Raw genomic sequence first — 16907 nt, forward strand, 5'->3', positions numbered from 1 at the left:
CGCAAATATTACCATGACAGCACTCTTTTTTTTTAGGGGGGGTTCTGAATTTGTTTGTCCGCACGAGAAAAGGAAACCGGCCTCCCAACCAAATCCATTTAAATTTAATGAAATGTTACCAAGTCCAAATAGATTTTTATGCAGTTATTTCTGTACCAGTTGAAGCCTGAACACAAACCCATGCATAAGTTAATGTAGCGCCTGCCTCAGTTTCCCCACTAACCAACGAGGTGAACCAAATCCATTATAACTTGCGGGAAAAAAAATAAATAAATAACAGATCCACACAACAGCTGTTTGGTAAACATACCGAAGTAATTGTTCCAAATGCCTTATTTTAACACAGATTAAATACAATTAGAGGTTGTTTATCTAATCACAACAAGTCACTCTGCCAAAACAAAAACCTCTGTCATTGTTTCTAGCAGTTCTGCTCAGAGGGATTATGGCTGAAATTTTTTTAGTTTTTTTGTTTTGTTTTTTTCCTAAACGCTGCTTCCTTATGCACAGGAAGGAAATTCTATATATATATATATATGAAGAAAATGCGAGCACAGTGCATGGCACGACTATAGGAACAGGAAAAAAAAAAAAAAAAAAAAAAAAGGGCTGGTTGACAAAGCCAAGGGTCTTCTGAGGTGAATATGAGGAATTCAGGTCAGCGCAGCCGAGACGTTTAACCAGATCAAGCCGCTGCAGCCTGGGTGGAAATAGCATGGGAGGCCAGGGAGAGGGAAACCAGTGCGTCACAGCTCCCGGCCTGATTTCAGGTCCACCCCCCCACCCCCACCCCCCCTCTTTCCCAACGCAAACAAGAGCCATAACTTCCCTAATGATCTCAGATCATGTACGCCTCGCACATGTTCCACCAATGGGGAGCGCTTCCTCTCGCCCTTTGACCTCAAAGTGGGTGTGCCTACCTTTGACTCTGCATGAAGTTCAGAACATGTGGGCTGGGACGTGAAGAAGAAGAAGAAGAAAAAAAAAACAAAAAAAACCCTGCAGCTATAAAGGTTTAAATCTCACCGTGACACCGCTTTAATCTTAAAAATCCTACTTTAAGACCAAACAAATCTCTTAATATCTGAAATGTTTGCAAAATTTTGATAATGCGACGCTCATTTGTTTTCATTCGCCGCCTCCGTGTCACACACAATTGCGCTGCGATTCAGGAGGCTAACGCCGGCGCTCGCGCGCACACTCGCACACACACGCACACACATTGTAAACAGTCTTTATTGAGACGTGAGTGCTTGTATAAACATAGACAAGCTCTATTGAGGGTCTGGGGCTGGGTCGAACAATAAGAGGGGGAAAGTTGCTGGACGTTCCTCACAGACGGTGTGTACAAAATCCAATTATCAGAGCCATGGCATTAACATTCCAGCAGTCTGGCAGGTGACGGCTCCGTCTTTTCAGCCACCCCGCCTCCGCCCCCCACCTCCCTCCTCTCTACACCGCCTGCATGGGATAGAGTCTCCCGGCAGCACCTCGACAATACACATGCCTTCTTTGGCTTTCCCCCCACCCCCCACCCTCCCTCTTCTCAGATCCCCCAAGTATTGAGACATATATAGCGGGAAGAAGGCAAAGCGAGGGGAGGCAGTTGGGAGGAGTGTGGGGTCCACCGGCGACACTGGTCTTTTCTTTCGAGAGATCAGCGCGACCGGCCTAGCAGGCAGTATCAGTCAATGGGGCATTCTTCTCCCCTCTGTCTCCGGGTGAGAATATGTTGATCGGCGATAACGTCGCTTTGATTGCCATAATGGGGGGGAAACCACTTCTTTTTTTTTTTGTTTTGTTTTGCCTCCTAAACAGTGCGCGCTTTGTCGGGGGCTTGGGTGACGTTAGCGGCGTACGCGACGCTAATTTAAAAGAGCTTTAACGCCGAAACAAAACCAATATTGACGCTCTTGGCTCCGGGGTTGAGCCTGAGCCGTCGGGGAGGGGGGGGGGGCCTCTCGGTGAGAAAGGGTAAACACACAAAAAAAACCCAACAACAACAACAACAAAAAAAGTGCAGACTTGTTCACTTGTTCAATTAGCCTCAGAAACCTTCTTCCCTCTGGTTTCGCGAAGCTCCGCCCACCGCTGCCACGTCGGCCGTCTCTTTTTCTTTGCACGCTTTGCTACGCGTTGGTCCTTATCGCCGTGGGATGTGGCGTACGTGATAGCGTGCATGTGATACGCGAACGGCTCTGCCTGGTGTCATGCCCCGTGCCCTTGTCAGGTCCTAAATATAAACGTACATCTGGCCCCCATTCTGCTCTTTCCATCATGTCATCCTGCCTACACGGGAGGAGGCTATAACAGATACTACGCTGCAGTTCTTGGCAGTAGCTTATAGAACAAATGACTATTTTGATTTTTTTTTTTTTTTGCCTTACCAGTTGGTTTAAATCTAAGAGCATTCAATTTATTAATATATATATATATATATATATATATATATATATTTAAAAGGCTGGACATGACTTTCATCATTAATAATTTACTGAAATCCACTGTAAGTGTAATTCCCTTGACTGACTGATTCACTGAGTAATTGCATTAGCACTCCAGCACAGTATGGTACAGTACAGTACAGTACAGTACAGTACTTGATCCCCGGAGATTCCTGAAGCCTCATCCCCAAACACTCTGAGCAGGGATTAAGTTAAGAGGTGACTGCGTTCATGCGTAGGTTGCGACACCAATGAGCGCATGCGCGCGAGTCCCCGCAAAACAAAAATCATTTCTATTCCTAGACGGCTTCACCGAAAAGCGTTCTCATGAGCTGTTAATAACCTTGTTTAATAAAGCGAACGGGATATAAGTAATACCCCCTTTAAGTCATTTCGGTTTCACGCGTCCTCTTTACACAGTTAAAGCTAACTAAGAACTCTACTTTGTCCCCCAATAGACCTCCCTTTGTTGCTTCTATTTTCCCCCCACTCTTTGTGTGTCACTGTCCTCCTTTTGCGGTGAGATGTTAGTCAAGTGTCTTGTGGCTTTCTCCACCCTCACCAGAAGGCCTGCCCGCGGTTAATTATTCTTGGATGGCGGATAAAAAAAAAAAAAAAAAAAAAAAAAAAGTGAGTCCTTTTTTTCTTTTTCTTTTTTTTTTGTTTCATTAGCTCAGCAGCAGTTTCTCCATTCATAATAGTTGGCACTGGCTTCGCTCTGCCTGCCAGAGATCACACCCCAACCATTTTCATTTTCCTTCATCCATTTGTTTCATTCATGTCATAGATTTGGCAGCGGCCCGCGTCGTTTTCCTGATGGCCGTCGACCCTTCGACACCCTTCTTTTGAGTCTCAAACTCCCGTTTGTGGCTTTGTTTTGTGCGAGGGGGGAAGAAATTGTGGAAACAACAATTTGCGCTGGTTTGCGTCCAAGTGATGTTGTCTCGGAGTATTTCACGTTTGGAATTATTGCTTGTAATCCGAAACTGAACATAAAAAATACTCGCTGCTAGGCCATTTAAAGCACCGCTGACATGGTCTTGGATAGAGAGGCCCTCACATAATACAACTTTTCCTGGGAAAGTGAATGATTTTTGTTTGCGTATGTGACTGTTGGAACCCCTCCAAAGTTAAAAGAGCCATTAAAGAGCGTGGGCTACTATTCTCTTGCCTTTATACATAACCTATAAATTTGCAGAAGTACTGAATGCACTGTTTAAAGCACTCTCCTCCAACAAGTCCATTACACAGCGCATTCAGCTCCACGATGCCACAAGAAACAGCAGTTAATCATCTAATGCAACTACTGGAAATATGCACGCTGACAGGAGCGCGCACACACACACAAAAAAAAAAAAATACGTTCCCACACACACATTCACCAACCACTTTGCTAAATTTATCACTAGCATCTGCATGTGTGCATTTTAATCTATAAGCACAGGCTGAATACACGTGAGTTCAAATGTACCGAGCGTTGCAGCCTACAGATGCGGCGAGTTCTCTCGGGGGCAGCAACCCAATCCAGAGGAACACGTAAAGTGCGACACATGAAACCCCGTCTCTTTAGCGTCGGGGAAACAGAATTCCCAACATAGAAACAAACAAGATGGCGTCCTCCCTAACCGAAGCACCGGCGCCCATCTGAACGGAGTTAGGGGCTCGCTAGCGGGAGCGCGGAGGAGAGGAGTCTCCTGGGGCAGTTGGCTCAGCGAGCGGGACCAGAGGATGGCTGCACCGTGGATTAGGGCCCCACAGTGGTCCATTGTTAATTGGGCGCCATGTGTGAAAGCTACAGAGAGATTAGTTTGTACAGCTGCTGCCATTTGTCATAACTGCCCTTAACAAGACACACATGGCAACGCAAGTTACAGCCAGAAAGTTTTACAGAAAAAAAAAAAAAAAGGAGAGGGAAAAAAAAAAAAAAGTCTGGTGCGCATCGAATAGTTAGCAAAACAGACCTGTACGAACATATGAAGACGTTAGTGGGAAACACCAAGCAGACTCAGCTGGGATCCCATAAGAGAGATGATGGGTTTGAGCATTACTCATTTAGCCATCTGCAGGTCAACTAGGGTCATTATCATAACTGCTCTAAAAGCTATGTTAAGCCAAGAGAGAGCCCGGACCACAGGTTGCAAACAATTCTGTGAAAATTATGAGGGAACATCAGCTATTACATCATGGCCCTATTGGGCAGAGCTCGAATTAGTCAGGGTCTGAGTCTTATTAGGCAGGCAAGAGTTAGATACTACAAAGATAACACCGGGGCCACGGGCTCTTATAGTCTCGTGAACTCTTGTTCGCCAGATTTTCTTGGTGAAGCGGGCTACACCGTGAGGTTTAAGGGAGGGATGGCGGGGTAGAGTTATTTTTTGGTAAGAATCCGCAATGTAATTGTGGGTTGTAGGTATGCACACATGTTGGAGGCCTAATTACAATCTAGACGTGGTAAATTTGGAACAAGCTTTTAAGAGATTTTCGGTCCGTGCCTGACAGATGCGCGCGGATCCGAAGGCGACGTCCTGAGCCGGAGTGCAGGTGAGTCTCCGGGGCGCGCGACACACGGGAACGTGAACACACATGTCTCCTCCATGTGCTTTTTTTTTTTTTTTTTTTTTTTGACGTAAAGACATAAAATGCGGGAAGGGCTTTCTCAAAGTGGGCGCAAGCTAAACTACCAGCTGGAGTCTTGCGCCAGTGGAGAGAGCAGGCCAATTTGGGAAGAATTCAAGCTATCGGGAGCCAGATCGCAAAAAGGCTTTCAGAAGACACCATGGTAACAAGCCGTGTTCTTTCCCAGTAAAAATAACGGGCTTCATTAACCGTCATGCTAGCGCTGCAGCGGGTTTTAATCACAGGGTCCACGCGGTACTGGATCAGCATGTTCGGAACACAAGCAGCGGCAGCGGCAGCAGCACTGTGGCCAAACAACTTGATCATTACTGAATTTATATGAGACTTTGTGCCTCGCAAATTATCCAAGCACCTTAATTCACATCTTCTACATCTGCTGAAAGGGAACACTTCTTTGGATAAAAGCTGGAAATTTTGTGGTTCAGTCTCGCAGCAAAGTCTGTTCTAACCAGAAAGTGGCCGTGACATGTTGGCACTTACACCGTGTCTTAAATTGATTTTGGCAAAACAAGAAATACGTGTAAAACGTGCACCTCTGTGATCTGCTCTTGCTTCAATCACAGGATGAGTTTGCTGTTTTAATGTCTCGACGCAAAGCGAAAACAAAGCGATCCGTGACAGCGCACGGAGCACCGTACCTCTCTAGAAAATCTGTAACATCTGCCGGGTTTGGTGATCCTGAGATATGAGATCTTCATACAAACAAAGCGTCCATATTTCCTCTCCTCCAGTCGTTCCCTCCATAGGGCTCGCTTTAAACACAAACAGCCCCACCGCTCAAGGACGCCATGTTTCATAAAAGACAGCATGTTTATGTAAGTGCTAAAAATGTAGATGACTTATTTTTCTGACCCGACTTGCCTCCTCTGCTGCTGTATTACTTTCCTCACTGCGTGGGTCAATAAAAAATCATGCGCTGTTGTTGGGGGTTTTATTGTTCGTAAAAGCGATTTTCGGGCGTCTTTTTTTCTGTTTCGACGACCGGTTTCTAAATTTGGGAGCTTTTTTTTCCTATTTTTTTTGAGAAGTCAACCTGACATATGTGAGGGAGGAGTGGAAACTCTTTTCGCTGGCTTTGACAACTCAATGGGGTGCTGATGAATCCGTCCCAAGCAGGCCATTCCCAAGACCCAGACACCATATCCCCTCTCTGACCCGCTGCACCGACATTAGAAAGAAATCCTCTGGGGATTCACCCCCACCCTTTACCCCAAACAACAACATGCCCACCCAAAAGTACATTTCGCACAGTGCTGCTGCAATGGCGGGCCCTTTTTTTTTTTTTTTTCTTCTTTCCCCCTGTCCCGCTCAGGTCTTGTCGGGCCGTCACAGTGATGGGCCGTACTGTACCGCCAGACAAAAGAAGAGACAACCATCACTCTGGGCCACTGATCGGCCCTGTCTGGACTGAAAAGACTTTGATGGGGTGAAGCGGGGTGGGGGGGCGCTGCACTGAGGAGAAGTTAGTGTCTCCTGGGCAACCGCTCTGATTGTCTGTCCCTGCCCAAAGTTCCCCATAACACCCCACCTTCTACCCCTTCCCGTTTTTTTTTTTTTTTTCTTCCCTTCATTGGTTGTTCTCAAGCCTCCATCCTGAGTAAAGGGGACCGGCTTTTTGCATGAAAGTCTCCTTCTGATACTCGAGGGCGCTTTTCTCTTGACTGACTTGAATAAATTCAAGGTCAAAAAGCATCTTCACACAAATTTCCGACCTAAGACTTTTGTGTCGCCCGCCTGAACCTTCTTATCCTTCTTTTCACCCGCCGCCTCTGCCTGTCTTACATGGCCAGTCTAGCAGACAGATTGGATAACAACGGTAAGTTTCTCTCGCAGTTACGCTCGTACGACGGCAAAGAAGAGAGAGGGGCGGCCATTGGATGGAGAAGTTTGTGCGGCAGGGAGGGCCTGCTTTGTGAGGCAGGACAGTGAGGTACGGTGTAGTGCCTGGGATAGGGGGTGAATGTACCCATTTGTCTTCATTTGGTGGGACTGGCAGACAGGATGGGGGTGGGGAATCTACCCAGGAGGAGTGGGAGGTGCCGGTCCTCCAGTCAAGTGGCCTCGGGGGGATTTGAAATGCATTTGGGGTCCTCCCCAAAAGCCTGGGAAAGTGTGGGGAAGCTGAGATCTTAACCATAGACTAATGACACAAACTGCGGCCCTTAACCAAGTGCCGCCACAAACGCAAAACTGAGTCTCCTGCTGAAATACACAAGAAAAGGCTTTTCAGCGCAATCCCCGCGCCTCACAATGCCGAAGAAAGGCCGTGTCCCGTTTTTTGACGGATGCAACAGCGCAAACTGTGACACAAGCAAATTAAACACACTGTAGCCTAGCAAAGGAGGGAGTTGTAAATTTTGCCGAGAAAGAAAGCATCCACATTTCTCAGTGGCCTCTGCTCCGAGTTGCCTTGTTTCCATGGAGATTTATGTACACATGGCTCACAAAAGAGGGCTAAGGAGGTAACACGGCCTGTTTAAGCCTTGAGGTATTTGCTCGAGCAAAGCCCCGCTGCTAATAACACAAGCTTCATACTGAGCCAGGCAACCTGGCTGCACTGCACCCAGGTTAGTGTTTGAGAAAGAGCAGGAGGGGAAAGAAGGCAGAGGGAAGTCAGATGGAGAGCACAAACAACCAAAGAGTCGGGAGAGGGAGTAAAGACACCGAGAGAGGAGAAAAAAAAAAAAAAAAGCAGAGCAAGCAAGCGAGCAAGAAAGACAGAAAGAAAGAAAGAAAGAAATACTGCACAGCGAAACATAAATAGCTCCCGGGTTAAGAGAAAAAGGATCGGGAAGACATTTAGTGGGAAGCGGAAATCAATAAGGCAAGCGGTGAAGCTGGGAGGGAGTTCTAAGTGGATTAGATTGAGAGAATGTGTTCGATAGGTTATGGCTCTGTGAGAGAGACACTGCGGGCTATATTGCATACTAATAAGGAAGACGGGATTGAAGCTGAGCACGGGGTTGTGCGGTTCACTGAGAAGGTTTTTCTATATGGAAGCGCCGGTTAAGGTTGCTCCCAGGATTCGCGTTGCGCCGCCTTTGTTGAGGCCGCTCCGAACGTTCCCTTGTAAAAATTTCCCGTGCAGCGACCGAGTCCGTTTTGCCTCTCACCAAACAAACTAGAAAATTAAACAAGGCCAACTAAGTTGACATAACCCACGAAAAAAAAAAAAAAAAAAAAAAATTAAACAGTAGTGCCCTTAACGCTGTCTGCTTCGCAAGTTCTGCTTCACACTTTTGGCATGAGCCCAGGCACCCTTTCTCTGGCCGAGCGCCTAAGCCCGGGACAGCTGTCGTGGTCGGAGTCTCTGGCTTGAGGGAAAGCCAGGGAGTGAGAAAAGAAAAAGAAACTGGGAGAGGAGAAGGAGTGAGCGAGTCATTCGACTGGGCAGCGTGCCGCGGGGGTGATTCCTGATGGCAGAAGAGGATAAGGGAACACGGGGAGGGAGGGCTGGATGTTGTGCTTAGTCACAGACCTCCACTGCGACCCAGAAGGTCAGACCTCCACACTGGCCGCCCGACCAAAGCCTCTGAGGCGGCCAGGCGGAAAAACAAGATGCAAACAGCCGCCCCACGCAGCGTGGCGAGCGGGCCGTCGCTAGTGTTTTTGGAGGGCGCGAGAAAGCGAGGGCTACCCGGGGCCGGAGTGATCGGGAGCGCGGGGCGAAGGGGTGTGGGAGGGTGTCGGCGGTTGCCTACTCCCCTTCACTTAGGCCAGTGAACCAAGGGACCACCAGCCAGACCAGAAGCAGCGACAGGGGAGCCGAGGCAGGCAGTTGCCAAGAGACCACCGGTGATCCCGGGAACCGCTGCGGTTTGACCCCGATTGAGGAGGTCAACGAGGGGGGCTTACGCGCAGCCCGGGCCGCCAAACCCCTGACCGCCAACCCCCCCTCGGCTAAAAAGTCTTCCTCCTCCACGTGCCCCCCCGAGCGCGCTTTCACTGATTTGTTTTGCTCAATTAAACTTCAGAGGACACCCTGTCACATCCCTTTGCAGGGGTCACGACCCCCCCGGGTCAGAGGTTAAGTAAGACGATTGTAAAACAAGGTGTCCATTAACATGGCAGCTTGTCGTCAGAGGTAATCCATCCATTTCCACAAACTATCACGACGGTGTTAGGGGAAAAAAAGAAGAAAAAAAAAAGTTACATTACTAAGGGGGAAAAGAGAGTCAAAGTAATGATGTTTTATGGCCGTGTTAACTTCTAGCACCGGAGTAATGGGGAAGCAGCTTGACCTCGCTCCCATTGGATTACCTTAGTAACCGCCGCTGTCACGCGACTCCCAGAAACGTTCCAAATTATTTTTGCGCCAACACAGGATTTGATTTAAAACGCAATTCGCAGGTTAACAGATAAGTTCGAAAGCCTCCTCCAAAATTCCTCCTTCCACACGTACCCGGGCACATCTCGACACCCTTTCAGCGAACGCGATAACTGCAGCGGTTGAACCAAACGCTGATGAGCAGCTTAACAAAAATCAAATACAAACGAGGCCTGCAGGATTCTGACATGCCCCTACACGACAATTATCTCCATGCCTTGTTGCAACTATTCCGTCAAGCTGTCAAACTGGATATGCAAAGTATGAATCCAGGTGGGGAGAGGTGATGAGTCAGAGAAGGAAAAGAAAAAAAAAAGGAAAAAAAACAAAAAAAGAATTGCATTTCTTGTTTTATCAGATAACGATAAAACAGTGCATTTGAGCACCGCGGCAATGTGTGTGTGTGTTTGTGAGAAGCCCGGGCCTTGTATTGAACGCGGCCTGCCAGTTGGCACAATGGATACCGCAACCCCCACTCCCAGACCCCAGCCTACTTCCCAGCGGGCATTCATCTGGGCATGCACATGGGTGCTACAGCCCTGCCTGGCTAAACGCGTCTGTGCCCCAGAACAACGGGGCTGAGTGCCCTCTCAAAATCCACCTAGGACGCTCGCTGCCAACCCGGCGACCTTTCTCAGGCTGCGACCGGCCTCAGGCGAAAAACAAAAAAACACAAAAAACAGATACACTCTCGACTTGTTTTCTGACACAAAATATAAGACGAGAAAAAAAACACTTTCGAGGCGAAATCAGCTCAATTACGTCGCAGGAGAAGCGATTCGTTTACCAAATTAAAAGACGGAGAGAACCGCGTTAAAAGATCAGTCCGAACCCATTTTTTTTTTTTTTTTTTTTTTTTTTAGCACTTCGCACAAATACCAGATTCGGTTTTCAGGCAGAGCCGTTTGCTAGTTTCTTTGTGTTTGATTGTGTGTTTGTTTGCAGTTGCAGCAGAACAAAGGCAGCGGCTCCCATTCTGCCACTGTCAAAAAACTTTCCAACGTGCCCACTGCATTGCGGATGCCAACCAACGAATCAAAGGCATGCTGCAAGCAGACAAAGAGAGTTCGATGCCAACCTCCAAACCTCTAACAACCATTACTGGTGATTTGCCTGCCTCCCTGGCACGGTGTAAAACAAAATGGCGCCGCGCCGCACGCTACCACAACATGGCTGCATTGTCTGGACGCGAGCGCTGCTTGGTAAAAGACGCTTTCGCCTGGAAAAAAAAAGAAAATGAATTTAAAAAAACCAAAAAAAAAAACAAAAACAAAACGCGTCCGTTTCTGTGATCCCGGCTGAAGAATGCTATTTTGTATTTGCCAAAGTTTCAATCAAGCGAAATTTTTGAAGACAGCGGTAAATAATCGCCCTGACCCTTGAAGCGCATTCAGTTGCGAAGGGGAGCATTGTGTTCACCGTTGTGATCTTCAGCACAAAAAAAAAAAAACTGAATCATGTCGCCAATATTTTTGAAGACACGTTTTTTTTTTTTTTCCTTTTTTCCCCCTAAAATAAAAGCTGGCGACGCAGCGCACAGAATTCCTAATCAAACGTTGTATAGTGGGGGAAAAAAAAAAACAGCCATTCTCAAGTTGATCCCGAACAGTTAAAAATGCAGCAGATGCAAACCAGAGAAGCGGTGGCATCCTACAAAAGACACAAAAGAGGGTCTGATGCCAACCCCGGTGCCAGTGGCAACCATTATTGTCTGTGTGCTGTGCCTTCTGCTTTCCCTGGCACTTATCAAACACAAAATGGCGCTCACGGTTTGATGATAATGAGCTAGCCATACCTCTCTTTCTCCCTCAGTATTGGCGGCTATCCTGTGTCGTTGCAGTGCATTTAATATAGGGGAATTTCACTGAGGAATGCTATAGGGGGGATTCCTGCAGATAAATGGAGTAAGTTCCAAAAACTGTGAATGACTGAAATGTGATTATGCACTGTTAAAGGAGAAGCACGTTTTATTTTGAAAAGGCTGTAAAAAAAAAAAAAAAAGGGGGTCAGCCTTCAGACCGGACGGACAGGAGGGAGGAAACATGCGACTAAAAAGGACGCTGATTAAATAATTAGAACATCTATGAGCTCATCTCAACTTCTAATCTCATTAAACTGTGGGTGAATATGTAAAGTTCACACTTTACATGCAAAGCTGCCGTGATCGGTTTTGAATATTTCCCATCGTTCCACTATTTCTTCTGTAGGGAAAATGGAAAACAATGCGCAGTGATTCAGTTCTAATGAAACGGTCGAAACGCATCCGCTCAATTTTTTGTTTTTTTTTTCGTGTCGGGACACGTTCCACTACCTGGCAACCAATTTCTTAACACGGTGAGGTATTCGGTTTTCAAACATCCGCGTGTCCACAAAACACCTCTTTTCAAAGCAAAGGAGGCAGAAAAAAAGAGGAAAAAATCTGATTCAACACATTAAAAACAATTCAAATGAGAAACATAAAAGGCTTCAAATGAGGCTGAAATGTGACTTTCTATTAGAAATATCTTCTTAATTGCTTCTTTGTAACTATCATCTTTTGAAGTGTGGAAAAAAAAAAATTCCAGTTTCTGGAATGTTGTTATATTACAATATATAATGGGGATTAAAGGGACACAGAATTTTTTTTAGTTTTTTTTTTTAGTTTGTTTTCTTTACCGTGCTCAGCTTTCAAAATTACGCTCAAACAGAAAAGATTTTCTTGGAATCCTGCGACGCTGGAAAAATATACTACCGGTAGTTTCATTTCAGTCGAGCCGGCCAAAGCTGCTACAGAAATGTCACTATTTAATTTCTAGACAAACAGAAAAGGTATACAGCGTGTCGGTGTGTGTGTGTGTGTGTGTGTGTGTGTGTGTGTGCAACATACGTGTCCCGTTAAAGTTGCGGTGCCGTGAAGCACGGCCGAGCAAAGACACATTTAAAACATGTTCTACGCGTAACACTGATATATATTGACCATTAAAAAATATATAGACGATAATGTGATCACAGAAATGCAGAGTGACCGAGCACCATTTATTTTTCTGGCGAATGTAGTGATGGTTTGAGCCAGTCGAAGCCACGCTGCCAAAAAGTAACATGTGACCCTTGACCTTGCCAAGCTATCATTCACACATGAGCATTAGCTCTCACACACACACACACGCATGTGCACAGTCTGAGGTTGAACCTACCTTGGTCCTGGACATAGTATGCTAGAAACAAGTCCAGCTCCTTGACAGATACTGTTATGTGGTGCGGCTGGACACAAAGTGCTGGGTTGGTGCAATGTGGAGACTTGACGAGGCGCTCGCCGTCTGTACTTTCCAGAGGGATGCCTTTGAAGAGGATGACCATCACCAGGTCCAGACGCCAAACTTTGTCGGCCTGCCGCAAACAGTCGATTCGGCGGATCTTGCCCTTCTGGTCCGGGTTGGATAGCACGCAGCACGGCGGCTTCTTGCCCGTCACGCTGAGGACGAAGTCCTCCCGGTACTCCTGTCGAATGTCCTTACGCAGCTTGGCCAGCAGCCTGGACGCCCACTTCTGCTTAACCTCGGCCTTCTCGCTCAGGAGCTCGTCCTTCACCGCGCGCTCCTCGTCCTTGGACATCCGCTTCTCGTGCTTCTTGAAGTACTTGCGCTTTCTGGCCTGGAGGTTGAACCATGTGTAGGCGATGGCACGGACGTGAGGGAGAAGCGCCTCGATGAAGGGATGAAACTCATCCTGGGAGCATCCGACGCGGCAGGAGGAAGGAAGAGAGAGGGAGAGAAACGTAATAAGAAACTCATGTCATCAAACGAGGGGAAGAAATGTGGGTTTATTCAGCTACTAATCCGAGGCAGAAGGGAAGTCAGACCACAAAATTAAAAAAAAAAAAAAAAAAAAAAAAAAAAAAACTCATAATGTTATTGACAGTTGCTTGAGGCTGACATGGTTCTGATCATGGAGCAACACTTATTTTACCATCCTAGATGTATCGGGACCAACTGCAGATATAACAAGGAAATTCCACCGTTTACACGAGCTGCCAGTTAAAATAATAGCACCGAGCCTGATCGCTGTGTGCTCTCGCAAACTCCGCTCTCACTCCCGGAGCCGGACTCCCGTATCCCTGCTGCTGCTGCTGCCGCCGCCGCTGCAGAGAGCATGCGCCCCTCACAGTTGTATTTCCCTTATCAAACTATCCGCATTCCATTGTGAACATATCCCGTGTTCCCTAAGAGCAGAGGGCAAGCTGGAAAAGGCCAAACGTGATGCAGCCGCACATTAGGAAGTTCAGGAGATCCCCGTTCACTCACTCACACACTCACACACTCACACACACACTCACACACACTCACAGCCCCACGCAGAGTACGTGTGTCCCGTTGTTCCACGCGAAATTAAAATGAGAGGGGAAAGAGTCGGCGCATCAAACGAAACGGCGGCGCGTAAAGTATTTGCAAAGGTTGAGTTAGGACTCGAAAAATGAATTCATGCCAAATCATTTCAAGGGCTGAGGTTGACACATGGAATGGCACTTGCCCAGCTTCATTCCAAAAGCCTGAGGTTATTTAGGGATATTAAAATCCGGCCTACATTTAAAAAACGCTCCACGTCGACTCCAGTCTAAAATAATCATAATGCGTTATTCTTTTCTTTCTTTCTTTTTTCTTTTTTTGGGGGTTTTAATTACTATGAAAATACAACATTTTCAAATGTTTCTTTCTCTTGTACTTTTTCATTCACGTAACAATTTAGTTCACTTTCTATCACGTTTAAGGGACAATTTATTGAAAATAAACTTTTTGCAACTTGACAGAATTTCCCCGTAACGCCTCCATAAAACACTAAATGGCCACACTGTTACACAGGTCACTTGTCCAAGGATTTTACACTGATAGTATTAATAAATCCATAATATAATTTAATCATTTGTCGGTGCTTATCCTCTATAGGAATCCACAGGAAGGTCCGGATGGTTTGAGAATTATCAGAAACTACAGCTGCTCTGGACGAGAAGTGGAAATATTAAATTATCCTTGTTTAGGGTCATTAAAATGTCAAATTTAATGAGTGCGTGCATCCCCTTTTAGGCAGGCTTCTGAAGAGTTAAACCACATATTGTTCTTTTTCGTAGGCAGGCGGGCAAAGCAGGCTATAGGAAACCACAGACATCCACTCCCTATCTGCGCCTGCCGCTGGTGATCCTCTGAGAAGCCACATTTCTGGTCTGCACTGCACGGGCCAATAAAACCCCAGCACAGCCGTGTCAGACGATTATCATTTACCAAACAGAACAAATGAGCTTTTTTTTTTTACACAGCAAGGATTCAAATTTTCTAAAAAAAATGTATCACATTCACCGGGCGGTAGTCGCTTAGAGAAGTGAAAAAAAAAAAAAAAAAAAACATTCGGAAAACTTCTTTAAACGTCATCTCCTCACTATAAAGCTGCCAATTAAAATGACAAAAGTACAGGCTAAACGCTTGTAAATGTTCTCAGCGGCAACAGTTTCTAAAATCCTTTTCGCTTTTTGTGTCCCGTTCAGAAACACTTGAATTATCCTTGTTTTTATTTTTTATTTTTTTTAACAAAAGCCAAATGCTGTTAAGATAAATGACTTGGCCAGGGCCTACGCAGTGCACTTCAGCCGGGGCCATAAAAGCACAATCCTCTTAAGTACAAACTAAACCACATCTCAGTCAATCACTTACTTATGCCAAGTAAAATATAAACAGTAAAACTGAGTCAGCCAAAACAGCCAGCTACTCTGTCCAACTGCTGAATCAACCTTATCGTGCGTTTGATCTTCCTACAGTGAAAGTGGCTTTATCTTCTTCCAACTTTGCTTCCCTAAAGTGTAAGGGTTTTACTCCAAATAAAAATATACTCCTGGAAAAAAAATAATAAGATATATATATATAAAAACACAGCTCAAGCAATGCTAGCGAAGGAAGTGTGTGTGAGTGAGTGTGTGTGTGTGAGAGAGGTTAGTACAGGGACGCAACTAACCTAATTAAACCTGAGAGAAAACCAGCATACCTGGACCAATTATTCAGATTATCAAGAAGACGGCCTGCTGTCTTAAAAATCACCTTTACGCACAACTTTACGCACGCAAAGAACGCGTACAGATTAACACTTAAGCGCCTTTAAAAGCCCTGGATGGGTTTTTCCGCGAGGACTTGCGTTGGAATAAAATTAAAAAATCACCACACGTGAAACCCAAACATGCACATTTAAATCAGAGCACTTAAATTTCGCCTCATTTTGAGGCAATGTTTTTTTTTTGTTTGTTTTTTTTTTTCTCGCTTGACGTGCATTCCTCACACAAATGATGAAAGTGGCTGCCACGCAGAGCTGAAAGCTGCACACATATGTCCTGGCGCGTACGCAGAACTTTTATAACATGCCTACAGCGTGCGGCGGCGGCAGCGCAAATATGCAAATAACAGCAATTAGAAGTGTATAAATAAAAGACACTGATACCTGAGTTAGACAAATCGGGGAATACATGACGAGACGGCTACAGAGAAAAGTGGATACTTGGGACTGATTCCTCTGATCACTTTATCGCGCCATTCCTGGACCGACGTGCACCATGCGAGACTGAGGAGCAGCTATATCCGCGAAAAAACAAAACAAAAAGGAGTTATCCAAGAACATCCATGAATTGCTTTTGCGATCCAAAGATTGTCGTCGCCGCAGAGACTTGAATGCAGGAGATTTTTCTTTTCTTTTTTTTTTTAACGCGCAGAGTAAGCAAGTTGCAGATTGTAGTCGTATAGAGCCGGTGCGAACTGATCTGCCGCTGCTGCTGCGTACTCCTCTATGGGCTCTTTGCGCGTCTCAGTGCAGTGATAGCGTATAAAAGCATTACGGGGAGCTTCACAGGGCAGCAGTGTGTGCGATGTTCACCCCCGCTTTAACCAAACTTGATATGAAATCGACCGGTGCACCTTCGGTCCTGCGCGATTCCAGCAAATCAGACCCAACTTTTTCTCTTTTTTTTTTTTTTCACCCACGTAATTACACAGTCACACTCCTCCTCCTCCTCCTCCTCCTCCACCTCCTCCCCCTCCTCCTCCTCCTCCTCCCACCTCCTCCAAACACACAGCTCGTACTATCCACCCTCCAGCACCTTCTTCTCCTTCCCCGGCTTAAGCGAGCACACAATTCATTTAGCAGAATTATTTTACGAGCTTCGGGGGACTTTGGACCTCAGCCTCGGCCGCGCAGAGAAGGGGAAAAGGGGGGAAAAGTATCCCTCTGCCACCCCCTTTACCCCCCCTGAGCTCTGTGTCAACACTTTTCAGGCTTAGGTAATTGAAGGCAGCGTTTGTGGTTCGCGGTGAAAATAAACGCTCGGTCCATTTTAGCAGCGATAATAATTACAATAATAATAATAAATAATCTTCACATAATAAATATAACGAGTGGGGTATGGTTTGTGGAACTTTAAAAGAGCCCTAACCGAATTAATAATTTATTAATTGCATTTTTAACCAATAAATTAGCGTGCACGGCTGTGCAAA

The 16907-nt window shown here is 46.0% G+C and overlaps 1 protein-coding gene across 9 annotated transcripts in view; it reads right to left on the reverse strand.

The window, feature by feature from the left end:
- The window catches only part of LOC124998072 (nuclear factor 1 B-type-like), a 69942-nt gene that overhangs the window by 47268 nt on the left and 5767 nt on the right, over positions 1–16907 (reverse strand). For 6 of the 9 annotated variants that reach the window (XM_047572268.1, XM_047572262.1, XM_047572311.1 and 3 more), the window contains exon 2: positions 12582–13113. In XM_047572268.1, the coding sequence (XP_047428224.1) occupies positions 12582–13113 (532 nt within the window). Of the gene's footprint in view, positions 1–12581; positions 13114–15861; positions 16451–16907 lie in introns of those variants that run through there. The other 3 variants (XM_047572282.1, XM_047572276.1, XM_047572319.1) reach the window with 2 other exon arrangements.

Source organism: Mugil cephalus, chromosome 1 (genome assembly GCF_022458985.1).
Source record: "Mugil cephalus isolate CIBA_MC_2020 chromosome 1, CIBA_Mcephalus_1.1, whole genome shotgun sequence".
Classification (NCBI taxonomy): Eukaryota; Metazoa; Chordata; class Actinopteri; order Mugiliformes; family Mugilidae; genus Mugil; species Mugil cephalus.